Below are 17,726 nucleotides of genomic sequence, written 5' to 3'. Positions count from 1 at the left end.
TCTGGTGACAGCCATCCCCACCCCCCACTCCCGCCCCAAGCCTTTCTGGGCTGAAGCTACCAAGGCAGGAGTGGCTGCAGATTTGGACTCAAGTGACCTGGGTTTGGATCCTAGTGCAACTGGCTGTGCTGTCACTGTGTCACTGTGACTTGGTGTTCTTGTCTGTTCATTAAGATGAATGATTCCTGCCTCTCCTGAATCAGAGGAGGTATCAGGAGAAAGCCCAGTCAAACACCTAACACATAGTCGATGCCTGAGAAAGAAGGACATTTCTAGCTGCCCTCCTGAGACAGGTGGGGATCCTGTGATCGCCCCGTTCTGTTCTGAAGGGAAAAAGAACCACCCAGGAACCATAGCCAAAAGAGAAGGGCTGTGGCCCTATCTTTATACAGCTGATCACTGAGTTAAATCCAACTCATCTCGGGATTTCTAAAGAACAGAGCAAGGAATCAAGGCAGCCCAGGGTCCCATTAGGTAGGCCTCTAGTTGGCACTCAGAAGGCGCAAAGCAGGATTCTATAGATCTGAGTACTGCCCAGGCCCTCCTGGTTCCTACTGGGTTATACAACATCCAAGGAAGCCTTTGCCCTGCCCCAGGGCAGTGTCCATGAGAGGCTGAGGCTAGAACCAGCCTGCACTCAGCTCAAACCACAGGATCAAAACTGCAGGAGCAGCCTGACTATAGTGAAGTCAGCAGGGGTAATCGTCCTGCCTAGGAACCTTCCTGAATGGACCAGCTGATGGCCAGGCCAGTAGCTAGGCAACAGGCTTTCCTAATTAGCTCAGTTCACTTTCCGTTTGTGTCTGTTTTGCTCCTGTCATAACGCACTAGTCAAACGACTGGGCTGTTGTATGTAGAGAGATGCCTCGAGGCCCAGAGCACCACTCCTCTGCCCTCATGTGCCCTACTAGGTGACACAAACCCCTAGTGTTGCAAACTCCTTCCGGGGAAACTCCAGCTGATTGGTGGTATGCAACAGTACAGATCTCCCGTGGGGGACAGTTCTGCCAACTTGGGGTCAGTGGAGAAAATAAATGCAGCTTTAGAACTCTATGACACTGCAGAACTCTGTGACACTGCACCCTCGGGTCTTAAGGAGGAACAAGGCAAGTGTCCCTTCTGATGTTCCCTTTGACTTCTGAGTCCCATTGGTTCCTGATGTTTATTCACAGAAGGAAAGAACCTCAGGACACCAAGCAGGCTGGAGCAAGCAGCTAGGCACTGCTCCCCCCTGCCATCAGCTTCTTCAGTGGGGAGACCACGTAGCAGTTACAGGAGTAAAGGCTTAGGTAGGCACGAAGGAGCCCTGGCTTTGATTCACAGTCCTGCCACCAGTGGTTTATTTGCTGCCAGCCTCAATCTGTTAAATGGGCACTGTATTAAGTTCATTAGGAATAATAGAGATTAATGTATTATCTTTATGGCAAAACCCTGGAATTAGGATGCTTGGTGAAGAGCTGCCCCCCCCCCCGTTTTATGAATTGCATATTCCCACTTGTGTGTCCAGGAACAGCTCAGAATTGGCCTCTGCCCGTGTTCCTCCGCTGTGGGCAAGTCTTTTGGCTCCCGTGCCAGCCAGAGCTCCACAGCATGATCCACATCAGCATTAATGATCTTGAGGTTGGAAACTCAGGGTGGCTTTGGCAAGACAGTTTATGTGTCTGAATCTTGGTTCCTTCCCTGCTTAAATGGGAGAATTGACCCTCTACTTGATGGTAGAGCCTCTCATAATTCCAGAGGAGGGAAAAAACTGAGCAGAGGTCCCAGAATGCTCTGAAAGAGGGCCTGGCTCACTTAGTCAGCTCTTCTAAGAACTGTTTCCCTGGCTTGTCCCCTTTCTGCTTCTTCCCTACCCCACAACTTGTCTCAATGACTTGTGCCTGACTCGCTTTCCTAGTAAAGACACTGTCACAACAGAGGGGCACTGGTCAGGAGCATCACTGTGTTCCCGCCTTCCTAGCTGATTTCAGGATGACAAAGCCACAAAACAAAGCAGCGGAGATAGACAGGGGCCTCGAAATCAGACTTACAGTGGCTACCTCAAGTCCTCGTCCTGCAGGGAACCTCTTGCTAAGACCTCTACCCCCTTTCTCTTGCAGGTAGGAGATGCATTACCCTGGCTTGGTATTTACACCAGACTAACCCATCCCTTTAGCTGCAATCTTCAACACTGAGCTCTCCCCTGGGTAGGAAGTGGAACTTTTTCTCCCATGATTAGGGTGAGGACCAGCCCATGGGGTGTTGAAGGGAGGTAGTGAGAAAGGCTTTGAGACTCATTAGCATGACAACTTGGGGTGCCAAAGGAATCAATCAATCCAATTCCAGAAGCATACCCCAGACACAGCAAACACACTGAGCATAGCCCAGACACAGCAAACACACTGTTTTTCTCTCTTTTTTTTTTCCTTGTCTCCCAGACAGGTTTTAGGTGAAGGCTATGAGATCAGATACCAACCTCCAGGCTTTTCTATTTTTAAAGTCTAAAGCCTTCTTCGGGGTTTTAGCTGCCAGAGGAGAATGAAGTGAGTGAATAGATACATACCTTTCTAGGACCCCCTCCTACCTTCAGGACACACACTAGGTCTTGTCTAAATCAACCTGTTTCCCCTGCTCTGCACACGTTCATCTCCAGTGTAACCTGAACCAGGGCTTTCTGGGAAGCCACTTTGTGCTGCAGCAGAAACAAAAGAGCAGTGACAAATCTGGTATCGTCACCAGGAAGCTTGTGGCTGGCCACTGTCCTGGGATCCTGAAGAGCCTAAAGCAGGAGGCTTTTCCTGTCTACTTCTCTCTCCTGTCAGCAGCAGCCAGGCTGTGACCGAGGTACAGAAAGCCTTGGGACATGGCCTGCTCCTAGGAGAAAATGTCCTCACTCAGGAGAGGAGGCCTGGGTTCTGGGGGATCTCTGCCCTTTATGAGACAGGTATTCTAGAAACTATGCCCCCTTCTCTGAAATCCATAGGCGCCTGCATACAGAGCTGTTGGCAGGATAGAAACAGGTTAAGTATCCTACATAATCCACGGTTCCTTCTCTTGATCCGGTCTCACCCCTGAAAAAGGCCAAGTTTAAGCTCTCCAGGACTTTGTGGTCTTGTGGAGGGCAATTGTGCTGATCAAAAAGGAGTGAGAAATGCTCAAGTTGAAGGCTTGCCACCCACTGAGGGGCATGTGCCAGAGCAGCCAGCTCGGATCAGGTCCAAGTAGTAAGTTAAGTGTGTGCAATCTCCTGATGGAGCATGCAAGAGACCGAGGAGGGTGGGTGTTAGGAGGCAGGTAGTTATCGTCTGCCAGGTATGTCAGTCTCCTTCCAACCCCCTCCCCATCTGACCTATCAACACTAACACCAAGAAACCCTTGGGCACGGAGATGGGGAGACCCTGGCTTCTGCCACTCACCCTGGCCGCCCGGGATGAGTAGGGATCCTCGAAGAGCGCCCACATTCGGGGCTGCCAGCCACGGCACCCTCCGGACCCAGCACCAGGGCCAGAGCCTCCTTCATGGGGGCCCAAGCGCTGCAAGGCCAACTCCCGCTCATCGTCGCCAGCCTCGTCGCCTGGCCCTGCGCCACCCCCGCCCCCGTCCGGGCTCTCGAAGATGTCCAGTGCCTCCTCAGCATCGCGGTGCTGCCGGTAGGTCATCCAGCAGCAGGGTTCCACATCTGTTTCATCGATACCCCAGAAGGTGAGCTCTTCCTCAAAGAGAGGCCCACAGACGTCTGCGGGGCAATGCAGCTTGCCCGTACGGTAGTAGTTGAGCACATAGGCAAAAACACCCGGGTGCCGATCAAAGAAGAACTCACAGCCCCCGCCGCCGCCGCCGCCGCCGCTGCTGCCGCTGCTGCCTGCACCGCCGCCATCCGACTCTGGCCGACCCCCGCCGTCGGGATCCGCCAACCAGGCAAGGCGGGTGCCCGGTAGGGTGCGCAGGGTGCTGCGGTAGGTCTCATGTCGCGTGCCGCCCACGTTGATGATGATCTTCTCCGACGCCTCGCCCTTGGCCATCTCCTCCTTCAGACATGTTTTGGACGGAGGCTTGTTCCCCGACTTGCGCCCGCGGTAGGAGGAGACACACACCGAGCTGATCATAAGAAGCGCTGCGGGGCTCCGGCTTGGGGCGGCCGCTGCCCTCCAAACACCCTTCCCAAGGAGGCAGCGTCAGAACGGGGAGGGGGAGGAGACGACAAGGAGGAGGTGGAGGAGGAGGAGGAGGCAGGAGGTGGTGGCGGCCCCTTCTGCGGAGTGGCTCTGCTCCTGCCTCCCCCCCCCAACCCCCCCGGGGCGCGGAGCAGGAAGAGTTGGCTTTCTGTAGTGCACAGGTGGTTGGGATTTAGGCAGGCAGAACCTAGTGGAGGCAGGAGGTGAAGACCTGGGTCGAGGACTCAAACCAAAGGGTCCGGGGTCCCAGGAGGTAGGGGCAAGCACAAGGATGCTCCGGGCCGGGGACACGCCCCCCCAACCCCAGAAAGGCAGAGAAGCGCACAGTCCCAGAGCACTGCGAGGGTCCGCGGCGCGCGCGCTCACACTCACACGGGCCACCCTTTGGCTCCTAGAACGCGGCGAGCCCGAAGGCGGCAGGGTTTCTTTGGGTGGCGGCAGCGGCGGAGGCAGAAGCGTAACAGCAACAAGTCCTCGGAGCGGCTACCGGGGCCGGGCGGATGCTCCTACGGTAGTCAGAGCTCTGCGGGGCCGGGCAGTGTGCGGTCAACTCGAGGCGGCGGTGGCGAGCATGTGGCCTGTTCCCCCCATTCATAAATCCAGCGCGGAGCACCGATGGCGGGCGGGGTTGAGTCGAGCGAGACGGACCAGCAGGTGGGGGTTGCTCAGGACCAGGCGGCAGGAAAACAAGCGCGCCCGCAGCAGCGAGCCTGGGTCCTGCGTCCGTGGCCGGGAGCTGCGCCGGGCTGGGTGCAGCGCTGCGGGGGCCGCGCCGGGACGAGGGGGGGTTCAGACGGGGCGTCCTGCGCGGCGCAGAGCCTGGAGGGCGGGGCTGCTCTGAAGAGCCAGGCACAGGGTGCTGGCGGAGGAGTGTCCCGGGCGGTGGCCGAATGGCCAAGGACACCTGCAGGCTTCCGGGGCCGCGCCAAGAGGGAGCCTCAGCGCAGCGCCCCGGCGCCGGGTTCCTGCGATCTGGCGCCGCCGGGAGCCGCGCCATCTGTGCGTCTGCCCATCTCCGGGCGGGGCGCCGGCCTTGGCTCCCTGCTAGGGGCGGGCGCGAGGTGGTCTAGGGAAGGGAGCGCCTGGGCGCCAGAGGAATGGGGCTCAGAGGGCTCTGCGACTCCCTCCCGCGTTGGCAGAGGATGCGACGCTCCAAGTGGCGCCTTTTCCTCTCCGCCTCGCCTGACCGGGGCGCACCCTCCGCGGGGCGGGGTGGGCGCAGCGCGCCGAGGCGCAAGGCCGACCTGGGGCGTTGCGGAGCTCGGGCAGCAGAGCTCAGCCTTCATCCGCGCATCCCAGCCCAGGAGGCGCGTAACCCGCTAGCAGCCAGTGCCCAGCGTCGCGCGCCGCCCCTGCGCGCCTCCGCTTCCATCCCCTCTCAGCCCCACTCCCCGCCTCTCGGTAGCCCTCAGCTCCACCCACTGCAGCCCTTGGTGACTCCTGAGCGCTCCCGACCCCTGACCTCTAACCTCTCTCTTTTCCTGTCGTTTCTCTGCACCTCTTCACGCAGAGTCTAACCTGTGTATCCCTTACAGCTAAGCTGGTTGTATTGTTGCAGTTTCACTGTTTCATTGTGGCTGACTGGAAGCCAGGGTGGAATAGAGTGGCAAGACTACATCAAGCAAGAGCTGCCTCCTCTCCTCCTCCAGAAACATGGTCTGACCACCATGGCCCCATCCTGCGTCTTGGATGCTCTCGATCTTGATATTTATGATCTCTGACATATTCACCACAGCCTCCACCTTGGAGCCAGGACAGCACAGCCTTGGGCAGAGAAATGTTTCTGGTCGAGGTGGAGGGAAGTCCTAAACCTGCTGCTCTCAGTAGAGAAATGGTTTATGAGTGTGTCCTTGTGTCCCTTAAGATCATCAGGTTGAAGGCCTGGCTCCCTGTTGCAATGAAGGGAACTTAGGAGGTGCCACACTCTGCCTCATGCTGTCTTATTGTCCTATTACTGTTCCAGTCCTTGCACTTGACTTCTCTCCCAGACTCCGGGTTCCTCTAGGCTGCACTGTGTTTTTTCATCTTGATAACACCCACAGTGCCCGCCTCTGAGGACCCATTTGCTAAGTAATTGAGAAGCTGCCGTATCCAAAACATGAAGCATTAGACTTTGTTGGCCATCTCCCAAAAGCAATTTCCAGATTCATTAGTTTTAGGGCTTTTTTTTTTTTTTTTTTTTTTTGCCTAGAACCACACCTACATTCCCTCTCCATCTCCTCCTCTCTCTCTCTGCTTCAGTTACTCTGGGTGATACAGGGAAGATTTTAAAACAGAAGTGCAAGGTGATTGACACATCATACCTGATACTACGTGTGTGTACCATCTGATTTCTGGAAGGGGCAGCACTATTCATAGTGCATAGTGAGTAAACAAGATGACAATAAACTATCCACCAGCTGGGGCTTTTCTGTTTTGAAAGAGGCTAAAGGTCCAACGTAAATGCAAGGGATATCTATAAACAAAGGTCTTATCATTATTGAGGCTTAAAAAAAAAAAAAAACCCAAACCAATCAACCAAACAGACCAAATGATCATCTGTGGTGACATGTGCTAGCAGGCAGGAGAGGACCGGACCGTTCCACCATCTTGACTGGAGTCAGAAGCACTCATCTGTGGGCAGCCTCTTTGGGTACCTGCTTACTCTTACATCATGTCTGGATCCCAGAGAAGATCTAGGTCTGGATGGAGGAAGGATGCACTAACAAGAGGATACTGACGTCCTGACTGTAATGATGACATTAAAGTCCTCTCAGGATTGTGTCCTGGCCAAAAAGAAAAAGTCTCCCTTCACTTTCTACTCTTCAGCCTGAGAAAACAGACAAATGGCTAGCACTGGTAGGAGAGAGGAAGGAAACAGGCCACAGTATCCCAAATTTCATTTGTTTCTTCATTGAGCATCCACTACCTTTCAGAAGCTGTTTGGACACTGATCACACATCTGTCAATAAAATAGTCCCTGTCTCTAGCCCCAGGAATCCTCTGTCCAGTCTGTGCTTTCATCCTGCAATACTGGTAGGATGGGGATGAGTGTCTGGGGAACATGGAGGAGGAACCTTGCCAGGAAAAAAAAAAGGAAGCCATGAAAGAAGAGAGGTAGAGAAGAAAGTCAGTGTGTAGCTAGCGGGTCCCAGGAAGAGCTCAGGAAAAACCTGTTAAAGGCACTCTTAAGAGGAGGGCTCCTGGCAAGCTCCCACTGACAATTTATTTTAAAGGTCTTGACTAAACCTGCTTCATGGGCCTTTCCCAGATTCCCTGGAAGCGTAAGTATGCTAAGGTTGGCATTCCAACTTTTACTGTCCTCAGCTCTGTGTGTGAGGTAAGGCTAATCTCTTCCAAAATCTATAGGCTTAGAAGAGGCCAGCCCCCTGCCCTACTGTGTGGGAGGGTGCTGCCCCCTAGTGGTGCTGGGACAACCCAGTTAAGGAACTCGATCCTTACTATTGGTTCCTAACAGCAGCTGGTCCAGGATTTCCTGTTGATTCCAAGACTTCAGGCCTTAGCCCCACCTAGCATTCCCAGGATACTACCTGCTCTGTTGTCCATTCCTCAAGATCCTGATAGTTACAAGCCTAAGCAAGCGTGCCTCGGTCCCTGCCAAAAATGTTTATTCCCCAAGCTTCTCTTCATCCCCATCCTCGCATTTTCTCTACTTTTCTTCCCTAAGATTTTTTTTTTTTTTTTTTTTTTTTTGCTATAGTCAAGAGGATCTAGAGCCAGTTAATACTATGGAATCATATGCAGTAAATTTCCCAGCTAGAATTAAGAGGGTAGCCAAAGGATAGGGATAGAAGGCTAAGCTTAAACCTAGAGTGATGCTGATGCAAATTCTTTGGGCTCCTGTATCCTTTGTAGGGCTCTTAAAGAAGCCCTTTCCCCATCTCTACTGAAGCCAGAGGGAAATTAAGAGGTTAAAATTAAAGTCTCTCCCCATTGGGGGCAGTGTGTGGTCTCCCCCTTTTAAGTGACAGGGGTCATCTGATCACTTCTCCTCTTCTTTGGTATCCTTTTTTCTAAGGTGCCCCAGGCCAAGGAGCTAGTCTATAGCTATTAGGGCAAAGTTATATCCTTTGGTACTCACATCTCTTAGCATTACAGGTCCTGCCAGGGACCTATCCCTCCTCCTCCTCCTCCTCCTCCTCTTCCTCCTCCAGATGCAGACCAAGGGGCCAGCATCCTTTCCCAGCATGCCCTGTTCCCTCTCAGCCCAACAAATTGAATTGCTTTATCAGACCTCATCACCAGGCACATGTAGTAAGTCTTTGATTCTGTGCAGGATGAGTAGGGTGGGCCAGAGAATACTGGGAACCTGTTTGCTCAACAGTTCATTGTCTTATTCAGTTCTCACCCCAGACTCTTAGGCTCCAAATCAAATGTGAGAGCGGTTCTGGGAAGGTTCTAGGAAGAATGTATGTAAGACAATGGCCCAAAGTACTACCAGCAATATGGAGATCAGCTACACTGGTTCTGACAAGGGTTATAGACAGAATTGGGCCCATTTTAAAATCTCAGAGAACTCTAGAGGCCTTTTGGTGGCCCACCTCCTAAGAGGAAGAGACTGCAAATGCACAGATCACAAGCTCGGGCTGGGTTAGAACTCAGGGCTTCAGAAATGGTGGCTTAGAGTCATAGGCCGGGGAGGGATTGGGTGCTACCTCTTAGGCATGTTCCTGTTGAGGGTTTCAGACCTATGCAGCATCAGTGAACCTGAGAGAAGGAGCTACAGCTGGGTTTGAACTAAGAACAGAGAAAACATGGAGGCTCCACATGTAGGAGTGTGTTCATAAGAATCACAGACCCAGAGCTAGTGGAAGGGTCCCCTCGAGGTCTTTCTACTCAAGGCTGTTGGGCAGTGGGAGGCAGCTGGGGCTGGGGAGTGCACACACACACACACACACACACACACACACAGTGCAGGGCCCAGCTGGCATGACTCCTTGGCACTCCACATTTCTCCATCTAGAAAAGTACATATTCCTCCTACCTGGGCTAAGGTCCAACAAAGCAGGCTCATTCCAGCAGAGTAGTTAATTAGACCTGATGGGTTTGATCCCCTCCCGCAGTATCCTGGAGAAAGGGGAGCAGCTGTCTGCAGAGGCAACTCAAATCCGAGATCTTGTTGGATAATCATGAAGCCCAAGAATCTGTCTCTTCTTAGGTTAGCTCTGGACACATTATGCTGCCAACTAGGACGCTGGGAGCCCGAGGGTAAACCCTTTACCAAGTCTTTCTGTTTTGCAGCTGGAACTTTGCCTACATGGAGTAATCTTATTCACAATGTGTTGTTGTTAAATAACTTGAATCTCCTACCCATCTTCCAGGTTCCTTCCATCTGGCACCACCGGAAGGTGGACACACCAAGACTCATTGTGATTGCTTGGACAAGACAAAGAGCCTTGCCTGAACCAAGCCTTTCCGAAGGTTCCCAGGGTTTAGCACAATTCTAGGCACCCCTAATACCTGCCTCATTCTCAAGGCAAGGAATTGATGAAAGAAGGTTAGAAGTGAGAGAAGGCTGGGGTCCTTTCTGTCAGGGTCTTGCAATGTGGTAGAGAGTACACTGGATTGGAAGTCAGAAAACCAGGCTGTGGCCACAGTTCGCCCTCTACTTGTTCGAGAAAGCCTTACCTACCCCTTGCCTCTGTTTCCTCAGTTGTTATAAGGGGATTAGGTCAAATCATCCCTTGAATTCACTTCATGGTTATTTTTACTGTGAAATAATAAAGTGCTCCTACATGTAACTTTACCAGGAATTTTTCTCCATTCACTATTTTATGGGCCAGGAGGTTAGGAAGGGTCCAGCTGAGCAGTACTTAGAACTCATGCAATTGCAGTGGTACTGAGAGACATGAGGTTCCTTTGAGATGAACGTTCAGTGTGGCACATTCACACGGCTGGTGGTTGACATGGGCTAAGGGCTCAGCTGCAGCTGTCAGCGAGAGCACCCACAAGTGTGCACCCTCTAGCACTGTCAGTGTCTCAGGTGAGTGGGGTACCTCCCAAAGTGGCTAACTGCCCCCAGAACCATTATCCAGAGAACAACACCCTTGTTGATGTAGCTCTGCAAGTCCATAGCATTGCCTCCTCCATTTTCTGTTGGCTAGAAGAGGAATCTGCTTGCCCAGGCTCAAGAGCAAAGGCAGAGAATATTCCTGATGGGAGAAGGGTTAAAGAATGGGGAAACCTCTGAAAATTCACCAGCAAACAAGCCACAACATTTTGGGAGTTTATAGAATTCTCTTGCCCATGCTAGGGCCGGATGAAGCTGTGTCTGATGTGATTAAGAAGGAAACAAGACAGGGACAGGATTGGTAAGCGCCTTCTTCCCTGGAAAGGGGACCTTGTCTTTCCGCCTTCCTTGGCTTCTTCCAGGGTTAGGTTGAGACTGTCTTTTAACAATGGTACCAGGGTGCTGGCTCATTGCATGGGTGAAGCGGGGCCAGTGTTGGTAGAGAGAAGAGAGTAATAATCAGCATATATTCTCTCCCCCTCTGGAAAACTTCTATGCGACGGTCCACCTGGCACCTCAGGAGTTCATTTATTCCTCCCAGCGCCTCAAGGAAAAGGTTTTATTGTCACACAGGTTCAGAGGGTTAAGTGGCCTGCCCAAGGTTGGTGACAGACTCATGATTGAAACAACCTCAAACAGCCTGCCCCTGGGGCCAGAGAGAAGTGGAAGAATCTGTCTCTCCTGTCCTCTGGCATGCCCTTGCCGTCTTCTTCCCTACTTACTGCCTCCATTCGGGGCCCAAATCTAGCTGTTCCCCTCCTCATCAGAACAGATTAGCTCTGTGTCTCAGTTCCATGTTTCAGAGCTAATATCCTCTCAGGAAAAGCCTCCAAAAGGATGCCAAAGATGGATGGTGGGCATATCCAATGCCCTAGAATAGGTTTATTGTGTGGGGACCCTCCCATCTCCAATCTACAGCGAGGCCTGTGGGCCTCTGAACAGATGCTATGATCCTCAGACTGGTGGAGGTGATCTATTCCCAAGGCCAGGCCAGCTTCCACATTTCTGCTCTTGAAGTGGTCTCCCCATCAGATAAGGATTTGGTCACTCTGACCAACAGGCTCAGCTGGACTCTACTCCTACCTGTTTTCACCCAAGAACTAAATATCTAAATAAATGTGAGACAGGCTCCCTTGGGACGTCCAGACCAGCTCTTCTACCCACGGGACATCACTTTCATTTCCACCCATCTGCTGCCCTAATCCATACTGGAATTCCTCATTCATAAAATCATGAGGTAGGAAATGTTGGTTGTTTTAAAATTTGGACGGACATGGAACACTGCAAGAGATAACTGTTTCAGGATGTATTGTTGCCTTTGAACTACCCTCTCTCTTTCCTTCTCTCTTGCAAATTAGAAGCTGTGTCTCTTAGGAAAGACAAGACCCAGCTGACACTGAACTTAGACGTGGCTTTGAGGATTCTGGCTTCAGAGTGCCACAGAAGTGAAGCCCTTAATACCTTGTGTCTCTGTGTGTATGCATCCCTCCTGGAAGGATGGCTGCCGTTTCAACCAGAATTACCAAAAGACTGAGTGACTGTGTGGGGAGTGATTTTTCCAGCACTGGGCCAGTCCCTTGTTTGAGAACTAAGTAGGAGATTTGATGTGACAAGAGAGGCGCTTGGCCAAAGTCGGGCCAGTGAGTTCTGAATTGCCTGTTTGGGGACGACTACTGCTAACATGGAGAGACAGTGTAAGAGTGTTGCCAGGCTAAACCGCGAACTGAAAGGGATTCCTGCCACCTGGTGGCTGCTCGTGGAATGACGGGTGGCAGGGAGAGGAAATAGAAGGTTCCTTTGGAGGAAGGACCCTTCTGAATGAAACTGAGATCACAAGGCACTGAGTGCGGCTGGGATGGGGAAAGATGAGAGTAGCGCTCTTCTGAAGATTATACTCCGAGCTGAGGCAGGAAGAGCGGGTTCTCTGCCACCAGCCTCTTCCATTCTTTATGACCCTACATTCCGTGGGTGCCTATTTAACAAAAACTTGGGCTTTCACATCTTATACTTCATCTTTACCTTCCACTGGAGATTTCAAAAGATATGATCTGAAGTTGAGGGGTAATTCTCTGAGAACTTAGAACATGGCTTGCTGTGAACTAGCTCACTTCCCTAAGGATTAGGTCAGTCCCCTGCCTTTCTTGTGTTTCAAAAAGTGAACATACATAGTTTTCTCTGAAGCTGGGCAGGATAAGAATTGCCCTGAAAAGCCCTGGAGAGGACACCAAACGCCATCCTCATATCAGATGGAGCCCCACTTTCCTTACCTGGAATAACGTAGATTCAAGCACTTCCCTCAGAGAAAAATCTCAGGTGTACAGAGTTGCTGAGGCACAGTAAGGGCAAGCACAGGGACACGTCCAGAAAACTGGCTGCATCTCTACCTTCAAATTTCTCAGCCAGCACCCACGAGAATCCCATTCCACCCCATCCTACAACATACTTTTGTCCCAAAGCCTCCCTCAGCTCCCCTCCTGTAAGTGAAGAAAGGCAAGAGAGGGTGCTAAGAACAGACACTTTATTGTACACCAGGGTGGGGGAGATGAAGTGGGGGGCCCTGGGGTGACAATGCCTCATCCCCTCTCCTGGGCCAAGTGATCCTGACCCAGAGCACTGGCCACTCCAGGACACATGAACTTAAACTGTTCTGAATGTGTGTCAGGACCGGAAGTGACTGCCTGGTATGTGTTTAGGTCTGTACAAAGCAGGACTTCTCATGAGAAATGACCCGGGGCCCTCCTCCCCTAACTTCCCATAGTTCAGACCTAAGAAGAGGGACTCAGAGGTTCACAGAGAGTCAGGTGTATTACAACCTGCGTGATCTCACTTCTCTTTTCACAGTGGGCATACTCTAGTTGGGGGAAGGGTAGTGGTAAAGAAGGGAAGAAGGGCAGTCCCTGCCTGGGAATACTGCAGACCTGCACAGGGATTGGCTCATAGCCTCAGGGCTCACACACGCGCGCACTGCCTCTGGAGGACATCTCCTGGCACTTAAAAAGCAGCAGCCAGCTCCTGAAGTTGTATTGCTTGATGGCAGAAGCCAACCTATCTATAATCCCTCTGCACCTCACGTCTCCCCCACCACCCAACCTAGGCCTCAGGCTCCTCGCTGTCCCCAGGAAGAGGTCTGAGGGCTCCCTGAGCAAGAAGCTGGTGACTGGAGCTGAGAGCAGTCAGAACAGGAACACTTAGGTGTACCTCTGCACTGCCCCAACTGGAATGACTCAGCCCCAGAAACCTCTCGTCTCCTGGTAGGCACCGTATGAGCAGCACCAACCAGCACTAGGGACCCTGCGTCAAGACTTGGAGACCCAGTCCTCACTTCCAGCTCCTCCACAGAAGCTGGGGCTGGTCTTCAGTGGTCAGGTGAGCCCACCTCATCTCTCCAGAGGAGCCAGCGGAGGTCTGAGAAGCAGCTGTTGCTTTCTGAGTACTCCAGACTTTCTCAAGGACAAGGGCAGGACTGAAGGGCAGAGAGATGCCTTCTTCCTAAGAAGCCCGGTACTGTCTGCCTAAGACATCGTGACTCCAGTGTGAACAAAAGGTTGACTGGAAAATAAATCTGGGGGCTTTCCCCCCCACCCAAGGCCCTCCTTCCCACCAAAGGTGAAATGACAGTGAGTCACCTGAAGGAAACACGTGCCTTTCCCCACAGCTGGTGCTTCTTAGAGGTGCCTGTCCTGAGGTCTCACCCATAGAGCTGAGAGGAAGACACGGGGTCTTCAGAAGGTGATGAACACTGGGTGGGTGGGGGTGTCACAGATCAGCACCTTATGCACTCACACCTACGAATGTAACACACAAACACACACACACACACAAACACACACACACACACAACCACAGAGCTCTGGGTCCTATGTCCAACTCACAGAAGCAAAGATGTGGCCAGGACAGGTTCTGGCTTACAGCAAAAGGCTACAACACACACTACAGAGCCCACAAGGCATAAGCAAACAGCCCCAGCTCAGCTCCACCCAGCCCCCCGCCCCCACCCCACCCCCACTCACTGCAGGCTCACAGGCTGGGGCCTGGCCCAGCCACGCTACAAAATTAAAAATATATCAAATATACAATGAAAATAGATCTGTACGGCACTGAGGATGAAAATAGTCCACCAGCCACAGTATAATATTGGGTTTGTCATTTCACAGCATCTACACCCACATGTACAGATTGAATGTACAATAGAAATAGCATGTGGAGAGGAGGAGAGAGAGTGGAGTCTCTGCTAGGGCCTGGCTTTCCTGTTTTCTAATTCTGCTCAGGACTAGGCACGGGGCCAGCTAGGGGGTGTTGTCAGGTGAGGGGCCGATGGTGGGATGCCCCGCCCCAAAGCTCATTTCCCTCTCACCTTAAATACTAGGACAGGTGGGACCAAGAAGGCTAGAAGTGAGAGAAGGTGTGTGGAACTGAGGAATAAGAGATGTCAGGCTGAGGGTGGGGGACCTCTCAGGCTAGGGAGGGAGGTGTCCAGGAGGCTTTAGGAGCAAGTGGTGGACATCTGGGCCTAGACTGTCCCTCTCAGGACTGAGGGAAATTTAGGCCACAACAATGACCCAGGAATCTCTGGCAGGTGCCCAGGTCTGTTCTTGCCGACCAGAACTTTCAAAGATAGAAACAGTGTGTGTGTGTGTGTGCATGTGTGTGCGTGTGTGTGTGCATGTGCATGTGTGTGTGTGTTTGTGTGTGTGTGTGGTTTGTGTGTGTGTGTGTATGGATGTTTGTATGTAAGGCCATCACCCCTGGCTCCAGGTTGGAAGGAGAGATTGAGAAATGACTAAACCCTAGCTAAGGTGACCCCATCCATGCACCCATCCATCTGTCCATCCCAGCCAGCCAACCATATAAGTCCATACACCCATCTCTCTAAGGTGATACTACAGAGAGATACTCTGAGTCTCAGGTCAGCTTCCGAATCCTCACAGGCCGCTCTGAAGCAGCCTTCCTCCCAGAGGAGCCTTGAAAGGTGGTCAGGGACAGTGCCATAGATCATATCTCCCTTGGAGCCTAAGACCAGAGGCTCTCCGCTGCCCAGAACTGCCTGTGCCACTTCCCTGAACAGGCTGGGGGAAGTCAGGGAAAGGCTCCCAAGGTGTCTCCACATGATGTGCACACCAGCGGCTGTGCTTGTACAACAAGGAGAGTGAGTGGCAGCCAGAGAGGGCAGTGAGTTTACCTGTCTTTCCTTAGAAACAAGGGCTCCTGGTGACACACCTCTGACCTCCAGGAACCCTCAATCCAGGGGAGAAGCTGCCACTAAGGAGAAGATGGGGCTCCAGGTGAGGTGCGCTTGTTTCTCTTGTGCTCCGAACCATCTAGATTGTGCTGGGAACCTGCAAATTGTGCTCTGGAAACCTCACCCATTGTGCACTGTGCCCTTTTCTTTCTGGGACAGAGGCAAAGACCTCCACCCGTGGCTCCAGGTTGGATAGAGGAGATTGAGAAATGGCTAAGCCCTAGTTAAAGTGACCCCATCACTGTGCTCTCGGGCAGGACCTGTCGGGGTAGACAGGGACATTCAAAGGCTCCACGAGCTGGCTGTGGATTCATTTCATTCTATGGCAGCGTTCATGCTTAAGCCTGAGAGGTCTCCACCTTTCTCAAAAGATAGAATTGAGGAGACTCCATATACCTTCTGGCAAAGCAAAGCCTGAGACCTGATACACGCATCCCTATCTCTATCTTAACTCAGGAGCAGCCTGGCGGGGCTGGACAGGACGATGAGTCCTGGTCTTGTGGCAGGCTGGGCTAACACCTACATCCTGCACCCTCAGCCCTAAACCCTCTGTCCAACACCCCCCACCGTGACCAGCAGCACAAATGGACCCTCCCTGAGACCCAAGAACTACAAGTGATAGGTTTTACAGGGAGAGGGGGAGGTGACTCCTAAAGTGTCCACTTGAAGTCCCCCCATACTGGGATTTTGTGGTTACATGACTGCAACTTGGCAAGAGTTCTCAAAAAGTTACATGGGTTGGGGGCCTGGAATAGGGACTGAATTGTCCCCAGTCCTCTGCTCATAGGTAGGGAGTCTGCTGGGACTTGGGTGGGGAACAAGACAGGACAGATCCTCTCTCCTTGGACTGGCCTGGGTCTGGTGGCCACCATGGAGGAAGAGACCAGGCCCAGACAAATGGGCAGGTTGGGTATTGAGGGGAGGCAGGCAGGGTGGAGCTGTGGTCACAGCTCTGACTCAGGGGTGCTGGCCAAGAGGTAGCCGCTTCCATAGCGTCCGTTGGGATTGTTGCTGTTCTCCAAGGGTGATGTGCTGCCAGGCCCCAGATAGGAGCGGTGGGTGGGCATGGGGGAGGGCGCCTCACTGGGCACCTTGCTGAGGATGAAGCGCGTCTCATCGTTCTCCTCCAGATTGGAGATGTCCTTCATCATGCGGCCCTTCTTGTAGGACACAGAGAGGGTGTTGGACCCGTCGGAGAGCAGGTGGAAGTGCCGCAGGATGAACACCACAGGGATGGGCAGGGTGGCCACGGCAATGAGGGTGATCAGCAGTGCCATGGCCCAGTTGGGGAAGTACAAGTAGCGTTCAGCAGCCTAAAGGGTGACAGCAGGAGAGAGGCTGCAGGGCACCAGACTGTGCGGGTCCCAAGCCTACAGGCCAATCTTGTCCCACCCTTGCCCCTGGCTCCCCTCTTCCCCGCCCCCTGACCAAGTAGCAGTACTGATGGTGTCTCCGGGGAGTGCTACTTGAGTTTAGTACGGTGGCTTGGTCCCAGGGACAGCTGTTTGAATATCAGCTTGGTTAAAGGGGCCTCAGTTTCTACATCTGTAGAAAGGGTGGGTAATTCCACTCCACAGACACAAAAACAGACTATGCCTTAGAAGAACTAGAAAGCATGCTGATTTTGCTGAGCCTCGGTTTTCCCATTTATACTATAGCAATAGTGCCACTGCTTAGGAACACAAGGCACACCCAACAAGACTTGTTACAGAGTAGCTGTGCTAGGAAGCTTTGCTCTAGTCTGTTATGTTAAAGGCCTGAGAAGATGCCAGAGACTCTGGGGTTTGTGGGGGCCACCACTCACCTCCTCCTTGATCCAGGCACTGTAGCCTGGGGGCGACACCCCCAGCTGGATGATGCTGGCTGTGGTGAGCACAGCCATGCACAGTGGAGACACAAACTTCCACATGTAGAAATAGAATCGATACGGCCGGAAGCCCAGCATCTCTGTCAGCTCCTGCATAAACCTGCCAGGCACAGCAGAAGACAGAGCAGTTGGCACCTTCAGCACTTCCTCTCATTCTCCTGCGGTCACTTGCTTCTGACCAGTCCCCTCTGGGCTCCGCTAGCCTTTGCCTTCAGTGTTCACAGTGTGAAGCTTCTGTGATCTCCAGGGGGCTCGGCCCTGCCTACTTCACACCATATTCCATCAGAGATATGATCCATTAGACAGGCCCTGAACCTTGCAGACAGATGCTGGAAAGCTCTGGATTCCCAAAGCACAGCCTCCTCCCACTGGCCTGGCTCAAGACTCCCCCTGCTGGAGGAGAGGCAGTAATGCACCTACCTAGCATGGGAAGAAGGAAACTTCCAAAACCCAGGG

General features: G+C 52.7%; 2 protein-coding genes across 8 annotated transcripts in view; both read right to left on the bottom strand.

Annotated features, from left to right (window-relative positions):
* Kcnc4 (potassium voltage-gated channel subfamily C member 4) overlaps positions 1–4,085 on the bottom strand; it is a 35,858-nt gene extending 31,773 nt beyond the window's left edge. For all 7 annotated transcript variants that reach the window (XM_085835582.1, XM_021158701.3, XM_021158700.3 and 4 more), the window contains exon 1: positions 3,396–4,085. In XM_085835582.1, the coding sequence (XP_085691708.1) occupies positions 3,396–4,085 (690 nt within the window). The remainder of the gene's footprint in view (positions 1–3,395) is intronic.
* Positions 4,086–14,173: 10,088 nt separating this feature from the next.
* The window catches only part of Slc6a17 (solute carrier family 6 member 17), a 47,212-nt gene continuing 43,659 nt past the window's right edge, over positions 14,174–17,726 (bottom strand). The window contains exons 11-12 of the mRNA XM_029475499.2: positions 17,208–17,370; positions 14,174–16,716 (exon numbers count right to left, since the gene is read on the bottom strand). Coding sequence (XP_029331359.1) covers positions 16,348–16,716; positions 17,208–17,370 — 532 coding nt within the window. The 3' untranslated portion in view covers positions 14,174–16,347. The remainder of the gene's footprint in view (positions 16,717–17,207; positions 17,371–17,726) is intronic.

Source organism: Mus caroli, unplaced genomic scaffold (genome assembly GCF_978045245.1).
Source record: "Mus caroli unplaced genomic scaffold, Mus_caroli_1 scaffold_3, whole genome shotgun sequence".
NCBI classification, from domain to species: domain Eukaryota; kingdom Metazoa; phylum Chordata; class Mammalia; order Rodentia; family Muridae; genus Mus; species Mus caroli.
The sequence above is the reverse complement of the archived record's forward strand: the minus strand, read 5'-3'. Positions and strand labels throughout refer to the sequence as shown.